The sequence below is a fragment of the Alosa alosa genome, chromosome 17 (genome assembly GCF_017589495.1).
Source record: "Alosa alosa isolate M-15738 ecotype Scorff River chromosome 17, AALO_Geno_1.1, whole genome shotgun sequence".
Lineage (NCBI taxonomy): Eukaryota > Metazoa > Chordata > Actinopteri > Clupeiformes > Clupeidae > Alosa > Alosa alosa.
The window spans coordinates 30,932,350-30,957,150 of NC_063205.1; the positions used below are offsets into that span (position 1 = coordinate 30,932,350).

General features: G+C 40.3%; 1 protein-coding gene across 3 annotated transcripts in view; it reads left to right on the top strand.

The window, feature by feature from the left end:
* LOC125310761 (sodium- and chloride-dependent betaine transporter-like) overlaps positions 1-24,801 on the top strand; it is a 30,978-nt gene that overhangs the window by 1,059 nt on the left and 5,118 nt on the right. For 2 of the 3 annotated variants that reach the window (XM_048268435.1, XM_048268436.1), the window contains exons 3-11: positions 5-139; positions 224-364; positions 560-638; positions 713-760; positions 2,554-2,680; positions 3,119-3,253; positions 8,281-8,384; positions 15,110-15,234; positions 15,444-15,556. In XM_048268435.1, coding sequence (XP_048124392.1) covers positions 5-139; positions 224-364; positions 560-638; positions 713-760; positions 2,554-2,680; positions 3,119-3,253; positions 8,281-8,384; positions 15,110-15,234; positions 15,444-15,556 — 1,007 coding nt within the window. The remainder of the gene's footprint in view (positions 1-4; positions 140-223; positions 365-559; positions 639-712; positions 761-2,553; positions 2,681-3,118; positions 3,254-8,280; positions 8,385-15,109; positions 15,235-15,443; positions 15,557-24,801) is intronic. The other variant, XM_048268437.1, reaches the window with a different exon arrangement.

Consider the following 24,801-nt stretch of genomic DNA (forward strand, 5'->3'; position numbering starts at 1 on the left):
TCAGGAGTTTTCTTTATCCCATACTTTGTATTCCTCTTGTTCTGTGGAATTCCCATATTCTTCCTGGAGACAGCCTTAGGGCAGTATACCAGTGAGGGTGGAATCACTGCCTGGCGCAAAATTTGCCCCATGTTTGAAGGTGGGAAAGGTGGTGGTTTTCAGGCTATGATGTGTGACTCTTTCTGTGTTTTCCTCTGTGTTTACTCTCAGTTTTTATGTTTAGGGATAGGAATTGCATCTCAGGTGATTGTGTCATACCTCAATATTTATTATATTGTGGTACTAGCTTGGGCTGTCATCTACCTATTCAACTCCTTCAAGAGTTCTCTACCCTGGGATAACTGTGACAACCTCTGGAATACAGGTATGGTGCCACATAATTAATAAACCTTTTAAAACACAATGAGCAAAAACATTGTCAAAGAATTTATACTCATTATTGTTTCTTCCTCTTTAATATGAACAATGGTCAGTTTAGCTATGTAAAGTTGATTGATTAATAATGTTGTATTGAAATATTATAAAACAGCATGGGTATCATGTTTTTCTTTTTTGCCAGAAAATTGTACCACTTTGAATGTTTCCAGAACTACTCTTCTGCATTATGACTCAAATGTCACAGACTTTGATGGCTATAGGTAACGTTTTTAAATCACACTTTCAACTATTAACCATTTTAAACTGTTGTTTAACATGTTTGTTCTCTTTAAAGCAATGACAGTATGTTTGGTGCAGTCAGTCCCGAAGAAGAATTCTGGCGGTATGTTGAAATTTTGATTATTATTTCGAAAAGTTTGAAACTGGTGGAGTAGGATTATTATTTTATTTATCTATTTTCTTTGATCTTTTTTAATTTAACATGTTAACTTGTTAAACTTGTTGTTGACTGAGCATCATGTTGTTGACTGAGCAACAAATCCAACCCCTTACCATAAACTTAAACCTTAAACACAAATTGTAATTGTCAACAGATTATTTGTATTTGTAGGTGTAGTTAGTCTGTGGGTGGACTATCGAAGTAAAGCGTGACCCTTATATCTAGGTTTGATTATTATATTAGGTGTAGGCTACTATCTTTACAATGAAAAGTATTAGTAATGCACACCAACTGATTTTAAGGGAGGTGCTAGCCACTGGCAACAAGTTGAAATGGTAACACACTCTGGCACAATATGACAAGTCTTTACTCAACTACAGCCTATAAGGCCTTCATCAGATTTTCAAGACACAAACGATCCCAACTAGTGCACCTGGCTACAAGGCTCTTCCTTTGGGGAGTCACTATGGGTTTGGGTCAGAGCTAGTGAGTGGAGTGCGAGCGAGCGAGGAGCGGAGTGGATGGAATTTTGTTAGAGCGCGGAGCGCTTTTTAATTCAGAGACCGGAGCGGCCGATCTGTTCCGCTCCAATTTCGCTCCGATACCGCTCACACCACGAGTCTGAGGCATGCCCAAATCCACCCAGAACTCACGTCTTCATAATGAAACCAAGACCGTTACATTTCAAAACAAAGATACTTGCCATAGTACGGATTTGGCTTAGCCAGAGCTAGGTGCGGAAGCCGCTTTTATTGGCTAGCATTCAGAAACAGGGGCAGAGACGCAGACCAGGAAAACAGCACACAATAGGCATGTCAAACACACACACATACACTACACATACAGGGGTGGACGCAGCCCCCCACACAAAAAGGATCACACACGAGGAAGACCTAAAAGGGTAACATGCTACACTAAAATACGGACATTAAAACAGTGAATAAAGGCATTAACACACACAAACAACCCCCAGAGTTCTCCCCCGTATCCCAGAATGCATTGTCCCAAAGTCCGTAGCACATAGTCCAGCGTGCCAACGTTACAGTAAGTTCGTTGGGGATGAAGTCGCTAAATATTTTAGAAAGGAAACTGAAAGTCATAGGGCTTACAAGCGTACTATTCCTACAAATAGCGGTCGAGTGAACAGCCACCTGAGCGAGGAGCGGGATATTCGCACCGCTCAGCTCCGCTCACTAGCTCTGGTGTGGGTGTCATACAGTTATGTGCAGAATAATAGCAGTGTGTTTTAAAAAATTTAATAAAGCTCAAAATCCGTAGAATAGCTGTGGGGTGACATCAAAAATGCTGATTCTTAGGCAAAACCCAGAAATGCAGAGGAATTGTGGTATGTAGTTCAATCGTCCTGGGCTGAAATACCTGTTCACAGGTGCCAGTAGTTGGTCGACTCCATGCAACACAGATGTGAAGCAATTCTCAGAAATAATGGTAATGCAACTAGATATTAGTGCAGTGATTCAAAGTAAAGCAAAATCTTGAGACATTTTTTAGTTTATACAGTGAATGTTTGAGTGTGTAAAGAATTTTGGTTATGTTTAGATTTGAAATTTAATGTGCAGTGTTCCCAATGCAGAGATATTAAGGAATTAACAGCTATTCTAAGGATTTTGAGCTTTATTCAATTTTTTTAAACACACTGCTATTATTCTGCACATAACTGTATGTGTTTTTGGAGAGTTGTCTTTTTTCCCTGAAGTATAGCATATGTGTTTCTTCAGATTTCGATTGTTACGGCAGAAAGACACAGATCTGGGTTATATAAACAGTGACCTGGCTCTTTGTCTCTTGCTTGTTTGGATCATCTGCTATTTCTGCATCTGGAAGGGGATCAAATCCACGGGCAAGGTGAGCATGTAAGCTTGATTTGCGCTCAGTCAAGCTCAGTTGCGCTTGCTCAACACAACAGGGTTATGCCTGCACCACTGTTAAGGTCGAAACAAACATTTTGCTACGTTTTGACTTGGTTGAAAACAACCCAGGTGAGACAGTAAACATAGAGGAAAAGTGACATGTGAGGGATGGAGACAAGAAGACATAGATAAACAGAAAGTACATGAGGAAACAAAAACACTTGGGAAGTGTATTGCTAAGGAGGACACAATTGAGTGACGTGAAAATAAAATATATCTGCTAATAACAAGATTTATTTTTCCATTACATGTGCAGCTTCTTTGTAAATTTGCTCATTTTGCATTGTTTTATACATTTTCAATGTTTATCATGTAAGTATGTCAATACCCCTTCAACAATCAGATTAAATTAATGTTGTTTTGTGTGTCACAGGTTGTGTACTTCACAGCTACTTTCCCTTATCTGATGTTATTCATCCTCCTAATTCGTGGCGTGACTTTGCCAGGTGCTATGAATGGAATTAAATATTACCTCTACCCAGACCTGGCAAAACTTAGACACATTCAGGTAAGCCCTGAAGATAAATAAAATACTGGTGTTTGACAGGTGGTGATAATGTAGTATCTCACATCACCCCCTAATTATGTTACTTCCCTTACTCATGGCTAAATTTTCACACTCATACATGTATGCATAGTCAGGCACCGATTTAGGCCTATCTATTTCACACTGTAGCTTGCTCCTTAAAGTTTAACAATCTTAATTTACTAACAGTTTCCCCGAGTTGCCTCAAGACTATATACTTCTTACCCCCCTAATATTCAACTTTGCCATTCATATCAGAAATTGTTCATAGAATAGTTATCCATTCCTGAACTAACATCATGCAATAAAGTTGTTTTCACTCTGGTGCATCCAGAGCAGCCAAGAGAGAGAGAGAGAGAGAGTGAGAAAATGCATGATGCCAATTGGGCAGGGATACCTGTAAAATGCGGCATAGGGTGAGCGAGGAAAGGAACAATTAAGAAAGAAGCAAACATTAGTGATGCTGTAATTAAAAATAGACTCATCCAGTTCAGATGAGTCATTGGGTGCAGGTGTTGAGATTTGAATGCATAATGTTTACATGATCACATGGAACCATGGTAATTGTTATGGGGACTTATGATTGACAGAACCCAGGTAGAACCCAGGTCTCTGAGTACCTGACCTGGGCTACTCACATCCAAGCTCAGTTTAAAAAGGCTAGACAACGGATATACCACCTAAGACAACTCTGGAAATTCAGGATCCTCCCAATGATTCTAAAAACTTTTTACAGAGGGGCTATAGAGAGCATGTTGACTCAGTGTTTAAATGTTTCGTTAAAGACTGCAATGCCTTGCAGAGAATGGTGCGTTCAGCTGAGCACATCTCTAGGACTCCTCTCCCCTCCCTGCATGATGTATAAATCAGCCGATGCAGGACTAGAGTCATTAAAATGATAAATGAATCCACCCATCCCAGTAACTGCCTGTTGAAATCAAGCAAGCACTGCTGTATTTTGATGACCAAAACTGAAAGACAGAGGGCCATATTTTGCACCATGGCGCATGGCGTAAAACTCGTTTTCCACCCGGCGCAAAGTGTATTTTCTTATTTTGCACGCTTATTTTTTAAACAATCAGGGATGCAAACACAGTGCTTTTCGGCGCCTCCCGCTTTTTTCACGTCAGTTTGGGTGACTTGTGTGAATCGTGCAGATCCGAAGAGTTTTTTTTAATGGGGGTCTGATCATCAAGGATGCTTTCCGGCGACTTTTTCACGTCATCTACCGCAGGCTACAAGAGGAACCAGAGCATTTCTCATATGGGCCTGCTGGTTAATGTGCTTCTGATAACCTCCACTCATCTTTGATCATGTAGCAAAGGAGCAGCTAAGAAAATATAGGCTACGTTAGGAGGCAACTCTCTCAGTTCGCGCTCTTACCTCCGCAGTATAGCTAGGCTACTTCAGGTGGAAGTTTTAACACGCAACACGCTGCCATCTGACTGATCATCCAGAACCGTACAATAATAAAATTATTCCTGTCAGTGACCTAGGCCTAGTATTTAATGCTATGTGGGAATTGCAAGAATACGGGTAAAAACAATTCCTTATTTCAACCACGGAATTGCGTGTGTCATTAATTAAAACGGTAGGAAAACTGAATGAAAGACGGCGCCGTCCATCAACAAAAACAGCACAGAGTCAAAACGTAGGCCTAATTTAAAGTCCCAGACATTTAAAGGGACAGCCATCACTCAAGATATAAGCCTAATATATGAGTTTTGCCTAATATATGCAACATATGAGTTAAACCATGTTCAATTCAAAAGCATCTGGCAAGTGACAGGAGGTTTTAGGGGAGGAAAAGAGAAAAAAGTGTGTTAGCTGATTCCACAGTCAGTGTTCAGTATTTGGCCTATAATTAAGACAGATTTGGCATTTTTGAATCCATGAAAATTAATCAAAATCTATCATTTCCTATTCAACAGACCCCAGTAACACATGGAATTGCTAAACATTTTGAAGGATCGAAAATAATCCAATCATTGGCTTAAAGAATCAATATTGTATCGAATTGTGATGAAACTTGTGATTTACACCCCTATATGGCATCCATACAATTAGGGAAGGTTTTTGGGAAGTACTTCTCATGCAAGCACTGTGCAACCTGAATTTCCCCTTGGGGATCAATAAAGTATCTATCTATCTATCTATCTATCTATCTATCTATCTATCTATCAACCATGCTGAGTAATGCAATGAAATCATTGTAATAGTTTGCAATTTTGCATTAGTAAAGCAGTCCACCGATGTGCATGTTTTCACTTAATGCTTTAGTTTCAATTGTGCAACAACAAGACCATAACAATGATAATGGTTTTATATATCCATAAAGATACATTTCTGGAACTATCTTAGACTGTTTTTTTTTTTTTTAGGGGGGTTGGTTGGTCATGTTTCTCTGTTTTTTCACCTCACATGTGTTTGCATCACTGACCATGCGCCCAGGGGTGTGGCAACATTGTCTAAAAATTGTCTAAAAATCGCTATTGTACACCAGGGGCCGTATTCACAAAGCCTTTTATCTTACCACTAGGAGTACTCCTAAATCGCACTAAAAGATTTTAGCTAGGAGTTTTCTCTTAAAAGTTATTCACAAAGCCTTTCAGACCTACTCTTAGTAAGGAAAAATGACAACTCCTAAACTAAGAGTGAGTCTTAGTTTGCTATGGATGACGTCATTACTCATGCACGAGCTTGACTGAAGTGACCACCTTGATTGGCTGATGATTGTAACGCGGGAATGATTCCAAACACCTCCCTTACGATGAAGAGTGACAGGTGACAGGTCTGAGAATGTGTGCGCTACACAAGTAGTGCGAAGGACGGAAGATGATGAATAATTGAATAAAAAGGCCTAGCCCAAATGAATAAAGAGTAAGGCAAAACAAATAGCCTAGTAGCCTAATAAAACATAGGCCTACGGATTGATGCAGTAGGCTAGGCTATCTTTGCAACATTATTAAATTAATCTGTCACCATATGCCTACGTTTGCAAAGAGGAGAACATTTTAATTTGATTCACAATGAAACGTTACATTTAATGTACATGTTGACAATGAGTAGTTTTGGTTGTTGTTGGTGGCGTTATAGCATCCCTTTTATGCCTACAATGCAAAATTGTTCCCTCGCGATTGGAAGCTCCTGTTGCGCATACCCATTTCAAAACATCGCAACGTGAAATGCCACAAAAAGCTGTTTGTGAATAGGTCTTAGTGAGTTAGGAGTCCTCTCGACTTCTTTTAGGCTGTCCCAGAAGTGAATTACTTTTAGTGAAAAAAATTAGGAGTCCTAAAGTTAGGAGTGACACGCCCATTATTTTTAGGAGTTGCTCCTAAATTCGCCACTTAGGAGCTACTTTTAGCCTTAAAATTCTTTGTGAATACGGCCCCTGGTCAGAAGTCTATGGTGAGTTGTTTATAGGTTATTTTAAGAGCGCATTGTCAACAGTCATATTGGCGGGTGCACGCACCATCCTTCTATTCAGGTAGAAATCTAGGAACACCTTGTTGCGCCATGCGCTCGACGTTTGATAACGAAAACCCTTTCAATGTGGACTGGACATCCTACTAAATTTGAATAAGCTTTTGACGAGTAACGATGCGCTTTAGACTGTCATGATAGGGGTCAGAAGTCTATGGCGAGTTGTTTATATGTTATTTTAAGAGCGCATTGTCAACAGTCATATTGGCGGGTGCACGATTACAATGGGAAACATAATTAGAATAAAGATATTACGAAATACTTTACATCTCATGATGAGTAGTTATTCACCATCATTTGCAAATTGGTAATGACGGTTAAAAGTGATTAGGGGAGAGGTGAGAGACACGTACGTATGGAGCACAGCTGAAGACGCACTGTCACAAGATATAAGCAACTCCTCTGCAGGATAAATGCTTTTTGATTCAGTCATTTGAGCAATATTAGGGTAAGTGTTGCTTTTTCCAGCCTATGTTTTCGATGGTAACCCATTGTCAGTCAATAGTGAAAGTAACTGCATATAACTGTCTTGCGGTTGACTGACACCATGGTGAAGTTAGTTTCACTTTGCCAATGAGTTCAAATAATAGACGAGTGCAAATGCGTGAAGGCTATGCTAGGTTTTAGTAAAGCATGGTTTAGTGGAATGACTATTCCATATGGTCTTGCAAGCAGCCTCCTTCAAATGCGCCGTTGGATGTCAAAATACCAATGCATTCTTTGACATCGCGCTTTGCGCCGTTAAAGGGAATGACAGATATCATTCTCATTGGTTTAAATGATGTTACGCCCCAAACACACCCATGACTGATTAAGAAACCTAGGAACACCTTGTTGCGCCATGCGCTCGACGTTTGATAATGAAAACCCTCCCAATGTGGACTGGACATCCTACTAAATTTGAATAAGCGTTTGACTAGTGAGTGACAATGCACTTTTGACTGTCATGATAGGGCCCTAAGGAAGAGCTATTTCCCTCAGGCCATTAGACTCCTCAACACAGAGACATGCCCACCACTTCAGTGAAAACCCTGGACTTAATTGATGTGGAGGTTCCAACTGTTGTCATTTCCAGTCATTGCCAATGTCCCTTTATTATTATTATTATTATTATTATTATTATTACAACATTATCATTTATTTGTATTTAATCTATACTTATTCATTTTTTTATTTTTTTATTTGATCATTATCAATTACTATTATTAATCTTTTATCTGTACAATTCATATTCTTTTCCATTTTTGCATAGTCATGGAATTAACCAGCTTTACATTTTACTACCAGTTGTACACTGTTATAATGTGTCTAAAATCTAATTTAGTCACACATAGGCTTACCCACAACAACAAAATTAAAAGAGGTCAGAGTATGGAAATGTTACATAAAAATGCAATTAGCTAGAATGACAGGGCAGCATGAGGGCGGAGTCACATAATACAGTACTAGTGTGTGTTATTTTTAAAAAGTTATTGTCTTTTAAAAATACTTTCCTACCCTTCTTTTTCATTCTACCTCTTTAGGTATGGGTTGATGCGGGGACACAGGTATTTTTCTCTTATGCTGTTTGCCAGGGTGTCCTCACTGCTCTTGGGAGCTACAATAAATACAACAACAACTGCTACAGGTTAGTAGAACCAGTGACTTTATAGAGGCCCATACAAAAACAAAATGTTATGGAAAACAAGAACCAGTCTGCGAAAGCACAGTTCAGAGTCTTGCACAGGTTCGTAAAGTTCAGCACCAGATCTGACCCGTCACCTAACCTGACCCTAGCCAGATGAATTTCGCTCCGCCTAGCTCCACTCATCCATCTGGAACCGATCCATTGAAGTCTTGCTTCAGAAGGCTGGGCCCAATCAAAAAATTCTTGCATATGATTGAATAAGCCACTTGTCCGTCATCTATTGACGTGCTACTTCAAACACTCACATCGAAGCCAACCCGTGACGCTAATAACAGTCTCACAGTCGCTTCTACGCTATGTCACATCTATGAAACTCCCGCCCTGCGTCCTGATTGGCTGAACCATAAAGTCGGTTGCAGAAATCACTATCAATGGAAGAGGTCCCAGATGGATGTGAGTGAAGCTAGGCGGAGCTAAGCGGAACAAAATTAATCTGGCTAAGGTCAGGTTACCCGTCACCCGTGATAATATCAAAATTAAATCTGGACCCGCCCAGACCCGTTAATATTTGGCCCGTTACCTGAACCATGCCAGCGATAAATCACACACGAGCTGAAATCATTCCAATCAAAGTACTATATTTTTATCTCGCACCTCGCAACATCACAATATAGGCTCTCTATGAAACAGCCTAACAAATCTTAGGCTAAAAATCTTAAGCTAATGAACTAATGAAATATAGCCTAAAGTGTGCTTTCATTTGCGCGATTCAAGTAGCCTACCATCGGCACCTTTAAATAGGCCTAGGCTATGGAACCTGATAACTCGTGCATTTTTCTCTAACATTTTGCAATAGGGCTAAACCATAACCCAAAGCTTGCTGCATCAGAACATTGCACAAATAGACTTTTGAAAAAATACAACCTGAGCATCACAAACAATAGCTATATGTAGGCCTATGCCTATGCTGGCAACCCTCCAACTACGAGATGCATCAAAGAAATCAAAGTCACAGTAGTGACGTGATGGTCAAAGGTTGTAGGCTATCGTTGACTAAAACACATATTTGTGATGTGGTAATTGTAATTTAGACGTACAAATATTGCACATATATTTCATTTATGTTTTATTTCAGCAAACTAAAATACTGTTTTGGTTCTCATCCGCTACCCGCCCGCAAGGAGTTCCTTATCCACCCACACCCCCGCCCGTGAATTTTAGGAATGTCACAATCCACCTGTTTGAGCAAATTTTACCCAACTCGTTGCAGGACTCTGGCACAGTTATTTAGGCCTAATTCTAATTTTCTAATCTTATTACACGGCTCTTCATAATGCTGAAGAATGCTATATTCACTTGAATGGGCCTTCCCAACGTTCGGTGGTCTGCTATTTCTCGATAACAGACCGTTGCTAAGTATAACAGACCGCTGTCAAGGAAAATGGGTTTTGTGCTTCTAATTCACATCTTTCATATCACTACGCAAGGACTGGAACTTCATTCAAAAGTGAAAGCAGACGGTTGGTCAGCTGTGTTCTAAAGAATCTTTGATTCAAGTTCAGCGTGTTGTCGCAACTATTTGTTTCTCAGCAAAAGCCACGATTAAACGGTAACAAATAGGCTATAGCCTAGGCTATGTAGGTTAAGTCATATCGTGGGGAGTTTATTGTTTCATTTTGGCAAGTAGCCTTGTAATAAGCGGAATAGTGTATAGAAAGCCGGTCATTATCGGGAAATAGGTCCCTTCCGGTCCGGTCGGGACCTACTTATCCCTTACATAAATATATATATATTTTATGATATGAATCATTCTTCTGTACAGTAGGCTAAGTCGTTCCTGAGTTTTGAAATTTCAGCAAATAAATAACTGGTACATGGTATCCAAGTTTGAGCTGAAATTCTAATTTTATAGCCCAAAAGAATTAACTTGGTTTCCATATCAAAGAATCAAAAGTTGATCATAGCATGAACAGATCAACTGTGCTTTTGAATAGATATTTCTACCATCATGCTTCAGGTAACATGAATGTAACAATCATGAGACACAAAGTATTTTTCCTTGACATAGCATATCAAGTATGATCACATCATATTTTCATAGATATGGGTAGCCACTGTCTTGAAAACAATATAGCATAGCCCTAACTATAGATGGCCCTTACAATGACCAAAGAGCTCAATAGTAAAATTACACTGAAAATAGCCTAGGCCTTAAAGGACTAATGACGTATCTGGTAAAAAAAAGAAAAGGGTCATAACATAGTCTAGAGTTTAGACTAACCTAGAGTTTAGGTTTGAATATTGTTTGATGATTGTTTGATTATTTAATGATCACAAGTTAAGCACTGATCAAATGCTACTGGAGAGGAAGGGCGGAGAGAGGACGCAGTGCGTACATCTGCTTTTAGAATTCCATGGTATTATGCAACATTCACATCCAGTCAGCGATGGCTCAAGAGAGGATTAGGATTATTAAGTCTTTGCAAGTCTTGTCAGTGTTCTCTTTTAGTACTACTTCTAGTAACTATAGAAATCTTTTAGTATTTTGTATATTATTATGACCGCCGCTAGCTTAATCATCATATAGGGATTGTCAAAGTCAAAGTCCCCGTCATCTACTTCCTGAATTTTGGTTCAACGATACCCGGGACACCGAACCACTGGGGCACATGAAATTTGGTGGGTATGTAGCCCCACTAGACTTTTACGGAAACATTTTGTTTGGTCCCCGGGGGCCACTCCACCACTGCACTGGGCCCCCCGAAACCCAAAAAATGCAGTTTTTCCTAAATAACTACCTGAACCGTGGCACCGAGGATAAAGAAATGTTTATGGTATGTTGGTCTCAAGGGCCCACATCAACCTAGCCCATAATCACTCATTTGTGATTTGCACCCCGGTAAAAAATGAAAATGCAATATCATTCTGCTTTAATCGCCCCTCTCTTCAGTTAAGATGTTCAGAACTGCACCAAATTTTATGTGTATGATTAACCTGACATTCTCTGGGGGTATGCCAAGTTTTGTAGAATTTCATCCATGGGGGGGGTCTAAAAAAATTAAGTTATGTGTACATTTAGTGACTGTACACTCATTGGCCTGTAGATGGTGGTGCACACATATACACACGCACACACACACACACAAGTACGCACATACCATCAGTATCGGCAATTACAACGGCCAATACATAATTACAAATTCAGTAGGATTAAAGGAAAACCAAATATTCAACATAATAATTTGGCTGCATTTCCAGTATTGGCGTCACATAGTCGTTTGTCCACCAGATGGCGCATCATTGCAGTGAGACGTAATTTTGTTGGAAGTTAATCTAAAGTGGGTTGGAAAGACACTACGCTTCCTACAAGGACAAGACTGTAGTTTACCGCAGAGAACGTCTAATAAGGGTAGGATGATTTCTGCATGACATGTAATTCCCATTTCTTCTTGAAGCCGACATAAATCTGCGAATGTTTATCGGGAATGCTTGGATTTTACTGCAGGTAGGGTACGTTAATCTTAAGTTATATCAATAGCCTAGAGTAGGTAAAATAATGTTACCGTTAGCATTGGTTGAGTGATAGAGGCCAATTTGATTATTGGTGGATTTGTAGAAAACCATAAATGCGGTTATAGGCTACCAAGAAAATTGATAACAGCACTAATTGCACTGTCATCTCATTTGCTTATAACCATAACCTAGGCTACTAACAGGAGCTAAGTGAGTTAGCCACAACACGTTCGCTACGTGATGGTTTTCTAATGGAAAATATAGGCTACCTGAAAGATAACCTGATGATGCATCAAACACCGGGCTGGGACATTTAGCTCAAAGTCTCAAGAAGCATCTGAGTCAACGTTCATTCCCAAACACCCATATAGGCTACTTCAATCCTCTATTTTCAAAGGTGATTCAAGTAAGGAAGAGCATGGCTCAAAGTAAAGTAACTAGGACTGAAACTACATAAATTCGTCAAAGTGAATAATTTGTGTCAACTCCGCAATGTAGATTTATTAACGCACCCGTGATCTACATCTCCATTTAAACCAAATGTTTTAGAGCGCACGTTGAGAGATGTATCCAGGGCAGGGCTGTACCTACACATATTTGTTGCACGCTACAAAAAATCATTCTTTGCGATGGATGATTTAGTACCAACGTTACACCGGTCCAATACAGTTTTGCCTATGGCTATACCGTGAGACTGAGACATTTTTTGTTTGTTCGAAGTGCTTGTTTAGGGTGTTAGAGGGGAGTCGATGTGCTTTGATTCCAGCTTGGTAGTAGTAGTCTATGCAATTAAAAAACATGTGTGTGTGAAGTATCCAAACGATGATAACGCTTTCATTATGGCTGCTTTAGCCATAGACCTTGAGCTACTGTACAGTGGGTTGGGTTCCATTTAGAAGTGTCGCTTTCCGTGATTCACACTGCTGCGTGACATGTATTACTACTGACAGTGATGTAGTACTCGAGTCCGGTCTCGAGACCGATTTCTGCTTTCTCGGACTCGACTCGGACTTGTTCCTTCAAAGACTCGGTCTTGACTCGGTCTCGGACCACAGTGGGAGGAGAAGGACTCGTAATTTCAGACCGAGTCCTCGAGACCAGCGCATTTTTTTATGTTCATATTTAAAAAAAAATGAAAATGAAATTTCACGGCAGCCACGTCTTTGCCCCTTGCGTTGGCCTTGGTGCCCCCTTCTTTCAATATTCTGCTTTGTGTCCGTTTAATAGCGATTTTTATTTAGCCTATAGCCTGTCAAAATAATCTTAGCATCACAGCGCAAACTAATTCAGTCTTACACAGTGGAGAAAATGACAGAGCATGGCAAGTCCAAACTCACCCATTCTTCTCAGTTGAAATACTCGCAATCATTAAGCCTACTCATCACACAGACACATCTACATAAGGTGCTATACCCATCTCCCCTACCCATTCATCTCGGTGGAATACTTCACGAACCCTTAGTTCAACACATGACAAACCATATATCAGAATAAACAGCAGACCTTACCAGAAATAAAGCAGTCCCCTGTACAGTAAGCCGTTCCAGAGTATATTCCGGTTAAATTAAAAATGTAATCTGCAGCAAGGTCTACATTCATGTCTCCAACTTTGGTCTTTAGGTTTCAAAATGTGTTTAAATCGTTCTTCATGATTTTATAACAGGCCAAATACAAAATAAATGTTACAAATATTGCCTAGATATAGGTAAATATTAAAATCAGAGGATATACAGCTGAGGAAGAGTTTGTGAAAGGAGTCTTAATGATCAAAAAATGCTAAGCATGCATCTAGGCTATTTGAGTTTCTTAAAGCTGAGCTGTGCTTAAATTGTTCAATACATGATTCCATAACAGGCCAAATATAAAAAATATCTAAATATTAAATATAGCCTAGACATCTAAATATTAGATGATCAGATGATTTACAGTTATATGTAATATGTCATGTTTCATGTTTTTGTAATGTTTCATACAGTGATGCAGGTCTACTGCTGTGAATAGGCTGAATACAACTTTGATTATTTTTATAGCCCACTACTTTGGCCTTGGTGCCCTGACATGTGGCCTTTGTGCCCCCCACCAAATATGCCCAACTGAAGGCCAAGTGGCCTTGCCCCTAAAATGGTGAAATTCCAAGCCTGGGCCTAACTGTTGATTATTAATTGGGGTGATATTAAATCATGAATATGAAAACTGACATGTTTTATGGTCTTGGTCTCGACTTCGACTTGCTTCCTCAAAGACTTCGGTCTTGACTCGGGACTCGACTGTATTTGAAAACCAACGGACTCGGTCTCGACTCGGTCTCGACCCTTCAAAGACTCGGTCTTGTCTCGGACTCGGCATAGGCGGTCTCGTCCCCATCACTAACTACTGATATGCAAAACTATTAACTATTAAAAGATTGAGCTTGGTCTGGCGAAAGCCAGACTAACCATGGACCTCATAGTTGCAAAATGCAAGGGAACATGAATCAGCATATTATTTGCACAAACAAACAATAACGGACAGTAGCTCTTCAACTTGGCCCGTTAAAATGTGTATGAACAGTCTAGCAACGCATTTCATGAAGGCCCTTTTGGACATGTCAGTTATTTGCACCACTGGGTAAAACGGCATTGTGTTTTAGACTACTGGTATTTAATTTGTGCATTGACAATAAAGCTGAATATCATATGAACTAGATGACTAAACTTATGCATATGTAGAAGAAGAAACATTCACAAAAATCCATGACATGACCTCTCTTCTTGATAGCTGTTGAAAACTGCATGGAACTGACAGGGATTGTTTTGTTTAATAATAAATAAATAAATACATTATGCTGCTTCTGCTTTTCCCAAATACAATGTAGCCTACATGTGCACCTTTCATCAGTCCAGTTGCAATGGAAGGACTGTGATGAACTACTGCCCTACTTGTGATTGTTTAGATATTTTAAAGGTTTTATAACAATGTAAAAAATCTTTATTCACCTTTGAAGCGCCAGTAGGTATGCCTCCCCATTCATTTGAATAAGAGCATGAATTTGTTCGTCTAAAAGAACTGCCCAGAGGCATTACCAAGATGTATGAGTGTTAAGACTGTTAAGAGTGTTAACTCAACCGATTTTGGCAGAACTTAATGTCGTGTTTGTTTCTTGTGTTAGGATGTTTGTTTCTTGTGTTGTGTATTGCTACACCCCGCTTGTGATGTTTTACTTTTTTCAACAGAGACTGCATTGGCCTTTGCATACTCAACAGCTGCACAAGTATTTTCGCTGGATTTGCCGTCTTCTCTGTGCTGGGTTTCATGGCTCACCAGCTGGGCGTTGACATGGCCCATGTTGTTATGAGTGGTATATCTTTTCCTTTTAAGCACTGTACTGTATATCACTGTATATCAGGGGTGCGAGGTCCAGTTACAGAAAATTTCCTCAAGCAAAGGTGACACACAATCACCTCTTGTGATATGCCTTAGATTAGCTTTTATTATACACTGCACTGCTTTGTTGTGGTGAGTACAGTTACAAAGAGTCCCTGATGCTGAGTTACTGTTTCCCATTAGGTCCTGGACTTGCCTTTATTGCTTATCCCAAGGCATTAGCTCTTCTCCCAGCTGCTCAGTTCTGGTCTGTGCTCTTCTTCTTCATGGTCCTTCTTCTTGGTCTGGACAGCCAGGTAGATGCCCTGCCTCTCTTACTGCATGTGTTATGCCTGTTTGAATGATTGAAAAAAACATTGTATACACATTCTGTTAAAATCTACTGCCATGAGATTTGGCATTATCACAACACTAGCTCATTTCTTATTTACTACCTGTCTACAGTTCATACTGAATATCCATATTTATTCTGTTTTTATAATGTTACTGTTAATACACTGCAAATATCTATATTATTACAGTGCATGGAAATGCACTGTTCTGTTATCCAAAGTGTCAGGATGACAGGAGGACCCAAGCACAAGGCTCAGATGTTCAAACAAACACACTTTATTGCTAAATTACAAACTTACAAATTTACAAACTTACTACAGACAAGACTCGGACAGGATAAACAGAGAGACAAACCGACAAAGGACAGAGGAACAGGGGGGTAGAAATACACAGACTAATTAACAGAAAGACAGAGGACTGGACGAGACCAACAAGACAATAACGGGAAACAGGTGCAAGCAGAAACGGAGGGAAACTAACGAGACAGGAAGTGCAGACCATATAAGGAGATGGGCGGGGATGGGCAATTTATGGATTGGGATAAATGCAGAGACCAAATTTCCCTCACAGGATCAAAAGAGTATACTTACTTATACTATACAACTGCCATCTGCTCAACTAGGCTCCATTTATCCCTGTCTCTCTCTCTATTCAACACAAATGCAAGGCACCTTCCATCCAACTGTCTGTCATCCATCTACTTCAAACCATTTATTCATCCATTAAACTATCTGTCTATCAACAACATCCATTAAATTATCTACCTATGCACATCCATTAAAGTATTTGTTTATCAACATAATGTTGTAATTAATCTGAGTTGCACATGTTCCAACTGCCATCTGCTCAATTGTTTCTAGGCCCCCTTTCTCTCTGTGTCTCTTTCCATTCAACAAGGATACAAGGCACCTTCCATCCAACTTTCTCTCCATTCATCTACTTCAAACCATTAATCCATCCATCTGAACTATCTATCAACATCCATTAAACTATCTGCCTATCAACATCCATTAAGGCAAGACTCTACAGGTGAATAGGGTAAAATCAGGCCAGGAATAATATATTATAGGGTAAAATAGGGTAAAATCAGGCCAGGAATAATATATACGGGGCAGCCGTGGCCTACTCGTTAGCGCTTCGGACTTGTAACCGGAGGGTTGCCGGTTCGAACCCCAACCAGTAGGAACCGGCTGAAGTGCCCTTGAGCAAGGCACCTAACCCCTCACTGCTCCCTGAGCGCCGCTGATGTTGCAGGCAGCTCACTGCGCCGGGATTAGTGTGTGCTTCACCACACTGTGTGTTCACTGTGTGCTGAGTGTGTTTCACTAATTCACGGATTCGGATAAATGCAGAGACCAAATTTCCCTCACGGGATCAAAAGAGTATATATACTTATACTTATATATCAACAAACCCCCCTGTAAAAGTCTTCTAAATATGGTTAGGTATAAGACTGGAAAGTTTGCTGTATGTAAGTGCTTCTGAAGTGGAGATTTCATTCTCTGAGTGGGAGAGGAAACTCATTTTGAGAAAACAGCCTGGAAACACAGCCAATGATATTCCATTCTCAGCCAGGACCGCCTTTTAACTTTTGCGATTGGTTGCTGATAGAAATGAATTGTCCATATTTGGATTGCATAGCATAATGCAGCAAAGACAGAGCTTTCCAATGGTACTGGACATGATATGTTTCGGATCATGGTCGCAATAGTGCATGTGACGTTAGATTCCTGACTTTTGGTGAATCTAGGAGAAATATACCAGTGTGAGTGGACAAAATGTACAGTGGGCAGTGCTTCGACTTGGCCAGCTTCACTCGCGGTCCGCTGGAAAAATAATTTGTATTTTTCCAGTGAGACGCTGCAACAACCCAAACAACCGGTAGATGGCTCAAGTGAGCAGGGTGTCTCGTAAAAAGAAATGAAGCCTGGAAAACTCTACACAGACTTCACTGCAGACTTTAGCAGACTGGTTTAGAAATAATGTATTCTCCGAGTGCAACGATGATAGACAGTCATCATTTGGACAAAACATGGAGCATATTAACCTCCGTTGCTCAGCCAAATGCCTTCCAGTTCACGCCCTGGTATCACGGAGTTACGAAATATAAACGATTTTTGATGGTCACAAGTTTACTTCATTAGCGGTTTATTTTTTTGGATTATTAAAGAGTGTTTTTCATTTAAAGGTTTGACTTCGTGCTCATTCGGTAGAGCATTTAGTGCTCTCCCCAATCCCAGACGTTCACATTGCATGTTTGTTTGTAATGGATGCAACCGCATGAGATAGGCTATCGTTTGACAATGAGTTGTTCACAGAACCAAGACATATAGCCCAGCAGCAATCTAGGGACTGATCGTTATTTATTGAAGGGGCCACCGGAGGAATTTTAAGTGCTTCAGTTGGAAGTTGCATGACCCTCTCTTGCCTGCTAGAAATTGTTCAATGACCCTCCGACAGAATTGTTAAAAAAGACATGACCCTCCCCTGCCAATTGTCTTCCGCCCGGCGCCACAGCCACACACTTTGTGATAACATTCTTAAATCAATCTTTCCCGTGAGCTTGCATGCTACCAGTCCTTCCTTTTCAAATGTGTTTTTAGCCTGTTTGCACAATTTCACAAATAATCATATGTGATTAATAGTATGACAAATAATCCCTGTGCACGGAACCGAAACAATGTATGCCAACGTTTTCCGTGTTTATCCACGTATTTTAACTTTCCCCCTGTCTTGCCGTTTTAATGTTTTCCGTAGAATATCCCATATTTTAATACTCTCATAACAGCCCTGCCATCGGGCCTGTCTCTGTGTTGCCCTGATGCTACCCCTTGCCCTTCCAACGAAACAGATGTCTTCAAATCATCGTTTTCCTTGCTTGAAGGTGAACTTAGAGTGATGTTAACCTATTTAAGTTTAACGGCGTGATTGTCGGAGAGCCGCGATTCATTGGCTTGCATGTTCGGCCATATATGTCTACGTGCGCACCTGAGGCTACTCAGCTGCAAAAGAAATAATTTCCACTCTTTGTATGTTCACTGCAAGTTGGCCTACCATAACTTACCAACTCTGCACTGTAGACTGGCTTTTTATATTTTTCTGTGAAATAAGCAAATTTATTTGTTCAACTTTATGAAGCAGAATTACGCATAGGGTACTTGGAACATAATTTGACAAAGGACAGATGAATGTTGCTAGTGACAAAATATTAACTTTCAGTGTTTTACGATGTCTTTGTCATGGGGAAGTGTTTTTCCCCATGCATTTATTCTAGGTTACTGTCAGTGACTGCCGTGAGAGAGAAGCGGGTTCTGTGTTTCGTTCATGTCAGTGACTGGCCGAGAGAAGGGGTCTGTGTTGTGTTGTGTTGCGTTATGTTAATTTATTTTCATTGGGCATACCGTGCCGTGCAGTCCACAGCTCTTCAGTTCTGACAAAGCCAAAATTACTCCTTTTGAAACAATGAGTACAGGAAGCGTTTGTATGGTTATATTGCTTGGGGGGTCCCCCAAGCAGCTTTCAGCCATAAGGCTACTTTGAGAACATTTCAATTCACCCGACACTAATATTCAAAATGTTGAAAACTATTTCGCATAGCCTATAAAGCAGTTTAATTCAATGGAATGTTAGTTGTAAACAAACGAGCTACTTGGTGAGGCTTGGCCTCACAGATGCGCTTCGTGCCTTAGATGGCAGGAAAAATCTTCACGATAGGCCTATTAACTAACCACCCGATTCCGTTGGCTGGGGAAGGGGGCCATCAGACAATTGTGCCCAGTTAATCCGGCCCTTCCCCCCAAAAATCACACCTTCCCACCTCTGACAGCTTAAAAGAAGTCAAGAGGACTCCTTACTCACAGAACTATTCACAAACCTGCGGTTTTGAAATCCTATGCAGCTACAGGAGCTTCCAATCGCGAGGAATCAATTTTGCATTGTAGGCATAACTAACATGCAATAACGCCGCCAACAACAACCAAAACTAGGCTAATCATTGTCAACGTGTAAATTAAATGTAACATTATTGTGAATCAAATTAAAATGTTCTCTTTTGCAAACGTAGGCATAGTAACAGAATAATTTAATAATGTTACAAGATACTACATCAATCCGTATGTTTCATTGGGCTACTATAGGCTATTTGTTTTGCCTTGATTCATTTAGGCTAGGCCTTTTTATTCAGGGGCCATATTCACAAAGAATTTTAAGGCTAAAAGTAGCTCCTAACTGGCGAATTTAGGAGCAACTCCTAAAAATAATGGGCGTGTCACTCCTAACTTTAGGACTCCTAATTTTTTCACAAAAAGTAATTCACGAAGCATTTTAGACCTAAAAGTAGCACGTAAGTATGGGACAGCTTAAGTCGAGAGGACTCCTAACTCACTAAGACCTATTCATAAACAGCTTTTTTGTGGCATTTTACGTTGCGATGTTTTGAAATAGCCTATGCGCAACAGGAGCCACGAAGACTCACTCCTAGTTTAGGAGTTGTCTGAAAGGCTTTGTGAATAACTTTTAAGAGAAAACTCCAATCTAAAATCTTTAAGTGCGATTTAGGAGTAGCCTACTCCTAGTAGTAAGATAAAAGCCTTTGTGAATAGCCTACGGCCCCAGTTATTCATCATCTTCCGTCCTTGTGTGCGCGCGCATTCTGAGACCTGTCACTCATCATCGTAAGGGAGGTGTTTGGAATCATGCCCGCGTTACAATCATCAGCCAATCAGCCAATCAAGGTGGTCACGCTTGCCCATTTACCGAAATTAATGGTCGAATATTACTGATGATCAATGTTATTTAAGAACATGCAGTGTCGCGTGGGTACCAAAACATCTTGCTTTCGTAAAAAGCATCATAACGCACATTCTGGCGGGTCTGTTATTTACTGTAGGCTGCGCTAACCACATGCCTTTATTTTGGGCAAGCCTGCATTCATTCATTCATTCAACCTTTATTCTCGGAGGGTCATTGAGGGAAGCCCTCATTTTCAATGAAGCCGAAATTATAGAAGCGAAGCAAAGCGCTCCACAAACAAGACAACATTCGAGGCCTTCTGTTGAAGAATTTTATATAAAGCCTGCGCTGACAGTAATCCTCCTGCCCCTGATAGGCCTACCACAGCTGTGGATAGTGTGGAATGTTCAAGTAATAACACAATCCAATGTGTGTCTCAATTGTCCCCCGCTGACCACCTCACACATTTCTCTAGATTTTGCAACGAACTTACATGACACAATGCCATAAAATATGCCAGTTTTAGGACACAGAATAATGTTTGTAATGATACCAGGTAGGCCAGGTATTGTCGAAGGTGCATGGTGAAGTGAAATTCTTACTTTGGAAAACAAACATTTGCCGATATCATCGCCGATCATCAGAATATTGCAACAGATTCTGTGTTCTGGACTGCAAGTAACTTGTTAAACCAGTGGTTATCAAACTTTTATTTCATTCCCCACTTTGATCAAGGGGCATGACTGATGATAGTGAAGATAACGTGTTATCCCGAGGCTTTTGCAAGTCGGCATCTTCGACGGTAGTCTATTAAAAATATAAGTTTTCGATGTCCCAAACGGAGAGCCTTAACTTTATTGTTTTTAACGATCTCTATGCTACTCACAAAAATGTAGGCATGGGGACATGATGAAGTAGGTTATCCAACTGTCGTGTGTTAAATTATTGTGATTACGAGCCAGTGGTTTTCAAACATTATCGTGACTTCGGACATCTAACTAAATGCAACAGGCTCATATCGTCCTCGCATTCGCAAAAATGAGGACCAGTGTTTTGTCAAATTGCAAATAGCTATTAAGTTTTAACTATTTTTTTTATGATAGTAGCCTATACAAAAAGCACTTCATACTATCTTAATCTTGGAATATGGGGAGGGAAGTGGCGCTGCCTGCAGTCAGCCAAATATGAATGTAATTCTGCGGCATAAAGCAGATGTAATTGTTTATCGTTACAGAAAAAAAAAATGACATGTCAAGCAGTCAATTGACTACATTGCAGTCAAGAAGTAGGGCAAATTAATTTACGAAAACCAAAAACGTGGGTCATAGTCGTCTAAGCCTCTATTATGTAGCCTGTTAAAAACGTCGCCAGATAGTATTAAATCGGCAACAACATTGTTTTCTGCAGAAGCCTACCCAAGGCTACAGATTAATTCTGAACAGTTATTTCTCTACTGGCTCAATTATCACACCACTGTTTTGATTTGCGTGGTTGGCGTTAACCCCAACACTGACAATAATGTAGACAGCAAATTTCGATTTCGATTTTCGTGTAGTCAAGCCTTAAGCCATACCCAAGTAGCCTAAATCGAGGTAATGTTTAATTATGCATGATTTATTTTGTTATTGAATTAAGTAGGCTGGGATTACTCGGCAACAATTATGTAAGGGACGGCAGGCAGAGCGATGTACAGTGGCAGAAGCGGCGCACAGTGGCTGAAAGTGGTACTAAAGCTTCCGCGCGGCTTCCGCGCCGTAATCTTGCGAATGAAGTGGTCATTTGAAAGCGATGCCCACTGTAGAAGTCACAAAATGTCGTAGACAAAATGTTGTAGTAGTGTGAAAGAATACATGCTAAGGTAGCAAACTATCCGAAAATCTCAACATAGGCAAAATGTTGTAGTAGTGTGAAGGAATACATGTTAAAGGCACAATGTGTCTTTTTTGTGAACTTTTGAAGTGTAATGCATTCAAAAATCAACTATACATATCAATAGAATGTGAAGAAATAACACTACTGACATTTTCTAATCGAAGAATATGCATAGCATTGCAGAGATCTCCTCCAGAATTAGCGTGCTAACCGACTAGCCCCGGGTCGTCCAGTCTTGCAATACCAGTTTATGTCTGAGGTGGCGACAAGGAGTAACATACCGGTCAAACCGTCTTCAGTGCAGCCCAGAGCAGTCGAGAAAGAGACAACGGAATTACGCACGCTCTGCTCCCACCCCCTCCTGCTCCTCCCCTCCCCCACGGAGTTCAAGTTCTACAGTGAAGTGTACTGCGAGAATGGCTGAAAGTTCTAGGAAGAGACCGAAGAGACCTCCATCGCCTCCAGCTAAAAAAAACTCGATCTGAGACGAAAAGAATATCAGATGGGAAGCAAGCAAATACACGTTAATCTAGGGAACTTGCGACATTTCTTGTTGACTGGTAAGTAAACATCTGTTAAACATAATTCATAATTTTGATTAAGCAAAAGAGATATTGTAGAATTAGCTCTCGAGCCACTAGGTAATGTTTGTCAGCTGTAGATCGCGGTAAATTGACTTCGTTCGACCGCCATTGCTAACGTTACCAACCTAGCGGCGTCCTTGCTGCATATGCTAAGCAGTTTGCCAAATACTATTATTTGTACGTGACCAAGTTTTGTGTCCTACACAATACATAGAGTGTAATGTTCCAATATGCAATAAATACATTTTGATATTGGTGAATGTTCACTGGCTTGTGGTCTTGCTTACGAATGATGTTGGCAGCATAAGATACTAAAATTACAACTAATGCTAACTCTACACGATTAGGATAACTTTCAGATACGTTAGAATACTATCCTCTATCTCCGGTAACGTTATAAGTTGCTTAGATTGTGTCGGGCCTGTTGCAAAATAGCATCACCATTTTCCTTTGAAGCTCTTCAAACATGTCTTTATCACAATATACCCATGTGTGTGTTTGTATCTGTTTTCACAGGATCAGATCACCTCTTCATTTCCTGTGGCTCATCAACATGAAGCCTGACTCGTTAGCCCAACTTCTTGCTGTTGAAGACTGCTAAGGACTATCCATGTGCCCAGCTGCTTCCCTCCTGCCTCATATAGTCCAAAAGTTCTATTCATCTTGTTGCACTTGGTAGATGTAAAGTTTATTCCTGTCTTGTAGTTTTATAATAAATACCAAGAATCAGGATTGGTGAAACATTGGTTGTGCCTGAAAGTGTTCTTTGATCAAGATTGGTATACTAACATCATGCTTTTCTCTCCTGTTCCTGACTTCTTAGAATCTATTTGTTGTTAAAGAGTTGTTTAAACTAATGTAATTTCAAGTGGTAGCTTTGGCTCTTGACATTTGTGCCCATAGTTTTAAATTATAAACTCATAGCCTAAAGGTGCAAAGGAAAAGATGAACATAACATTTTAGTCATAATTTAGGTATTCTTTATGTTACATGAAACGTAGCCACTGTGCTCTTAGAAAGTTTTATTGTTAGTTGTAGAGGATGATTGTGTAAGGAATAACGTTCTGTAAGGCGGTCATTATCGTGGCATATCTCCCGACAGTGATGCAGTGCTGGCCGTGGCCTGCCGAGTTTCACTTTCCTTGACATTCTCTGGTTATACTTAGCAACGGTCCGGTATTAAAAATTATCAGACCGTAGGACGTTGGGAAGTCCCATCGGAGTGAATGGAGCATTCTACAGCATTATAAAGAGCCGTGTAATAAATGGTACTAATAATGACCTCTAATAGTAAACAGAACGATTGGCTGTAACCACTGACTACATGGAGCATTTTAGTTACTGGCTACGTGGCAAGAACACCTGTGTTGCTGCCAGACTCTCCGCGGTGACTGTTCTCCAAACGCCTCTGCTGGTCAGCGGCTCTCTGGCTGCTCTGACAGCTCGAGCCGCCCCTGTACTGTTCTCTCCAGGTCTGGGACTGACACTAGACACCCAGGCCTTTTCTTCTTTGCCTGGCCCTTACGTTTGCCCCACTCTTGTCTGACTTCGATGCAGGGGGATGTAATCTTAAATCGTCAGTCTCCACCGAAAAAATACCTTATTACTATTTTCAGTTTATCCATCCATACAATCGCTACTACACGCAGGCTAGGCCTAGCTTTTGCTAAGACTCGCTTGCCAAATGCCGCTAGCAAATTTGTATTTATTTCTGAAATGTCTCATTACCAACAATACCAGTGTGAAAAGCAAAACGTTAATAAAAACTGTTATAATGTGGTGATCGGGTAAGGGTGAGCCGGCTTTGAAGAAGACATTTTCCGGTTTAGGAGGTTTTTTTTTTCTTTTTTTTTCGGCTGACCATAGACACATTGACATTCTCTGATAGACACATAGGGATAGACAGTAGCGAAAACGGAGACGGGGGAGGGAGGAGGAGACGTGGGCAATGTGCGTTTCGTCGTTTCTACCACTAGCAAATCATTGTGACATCATTGTTTTCCTACATGCTGCCCCCAACT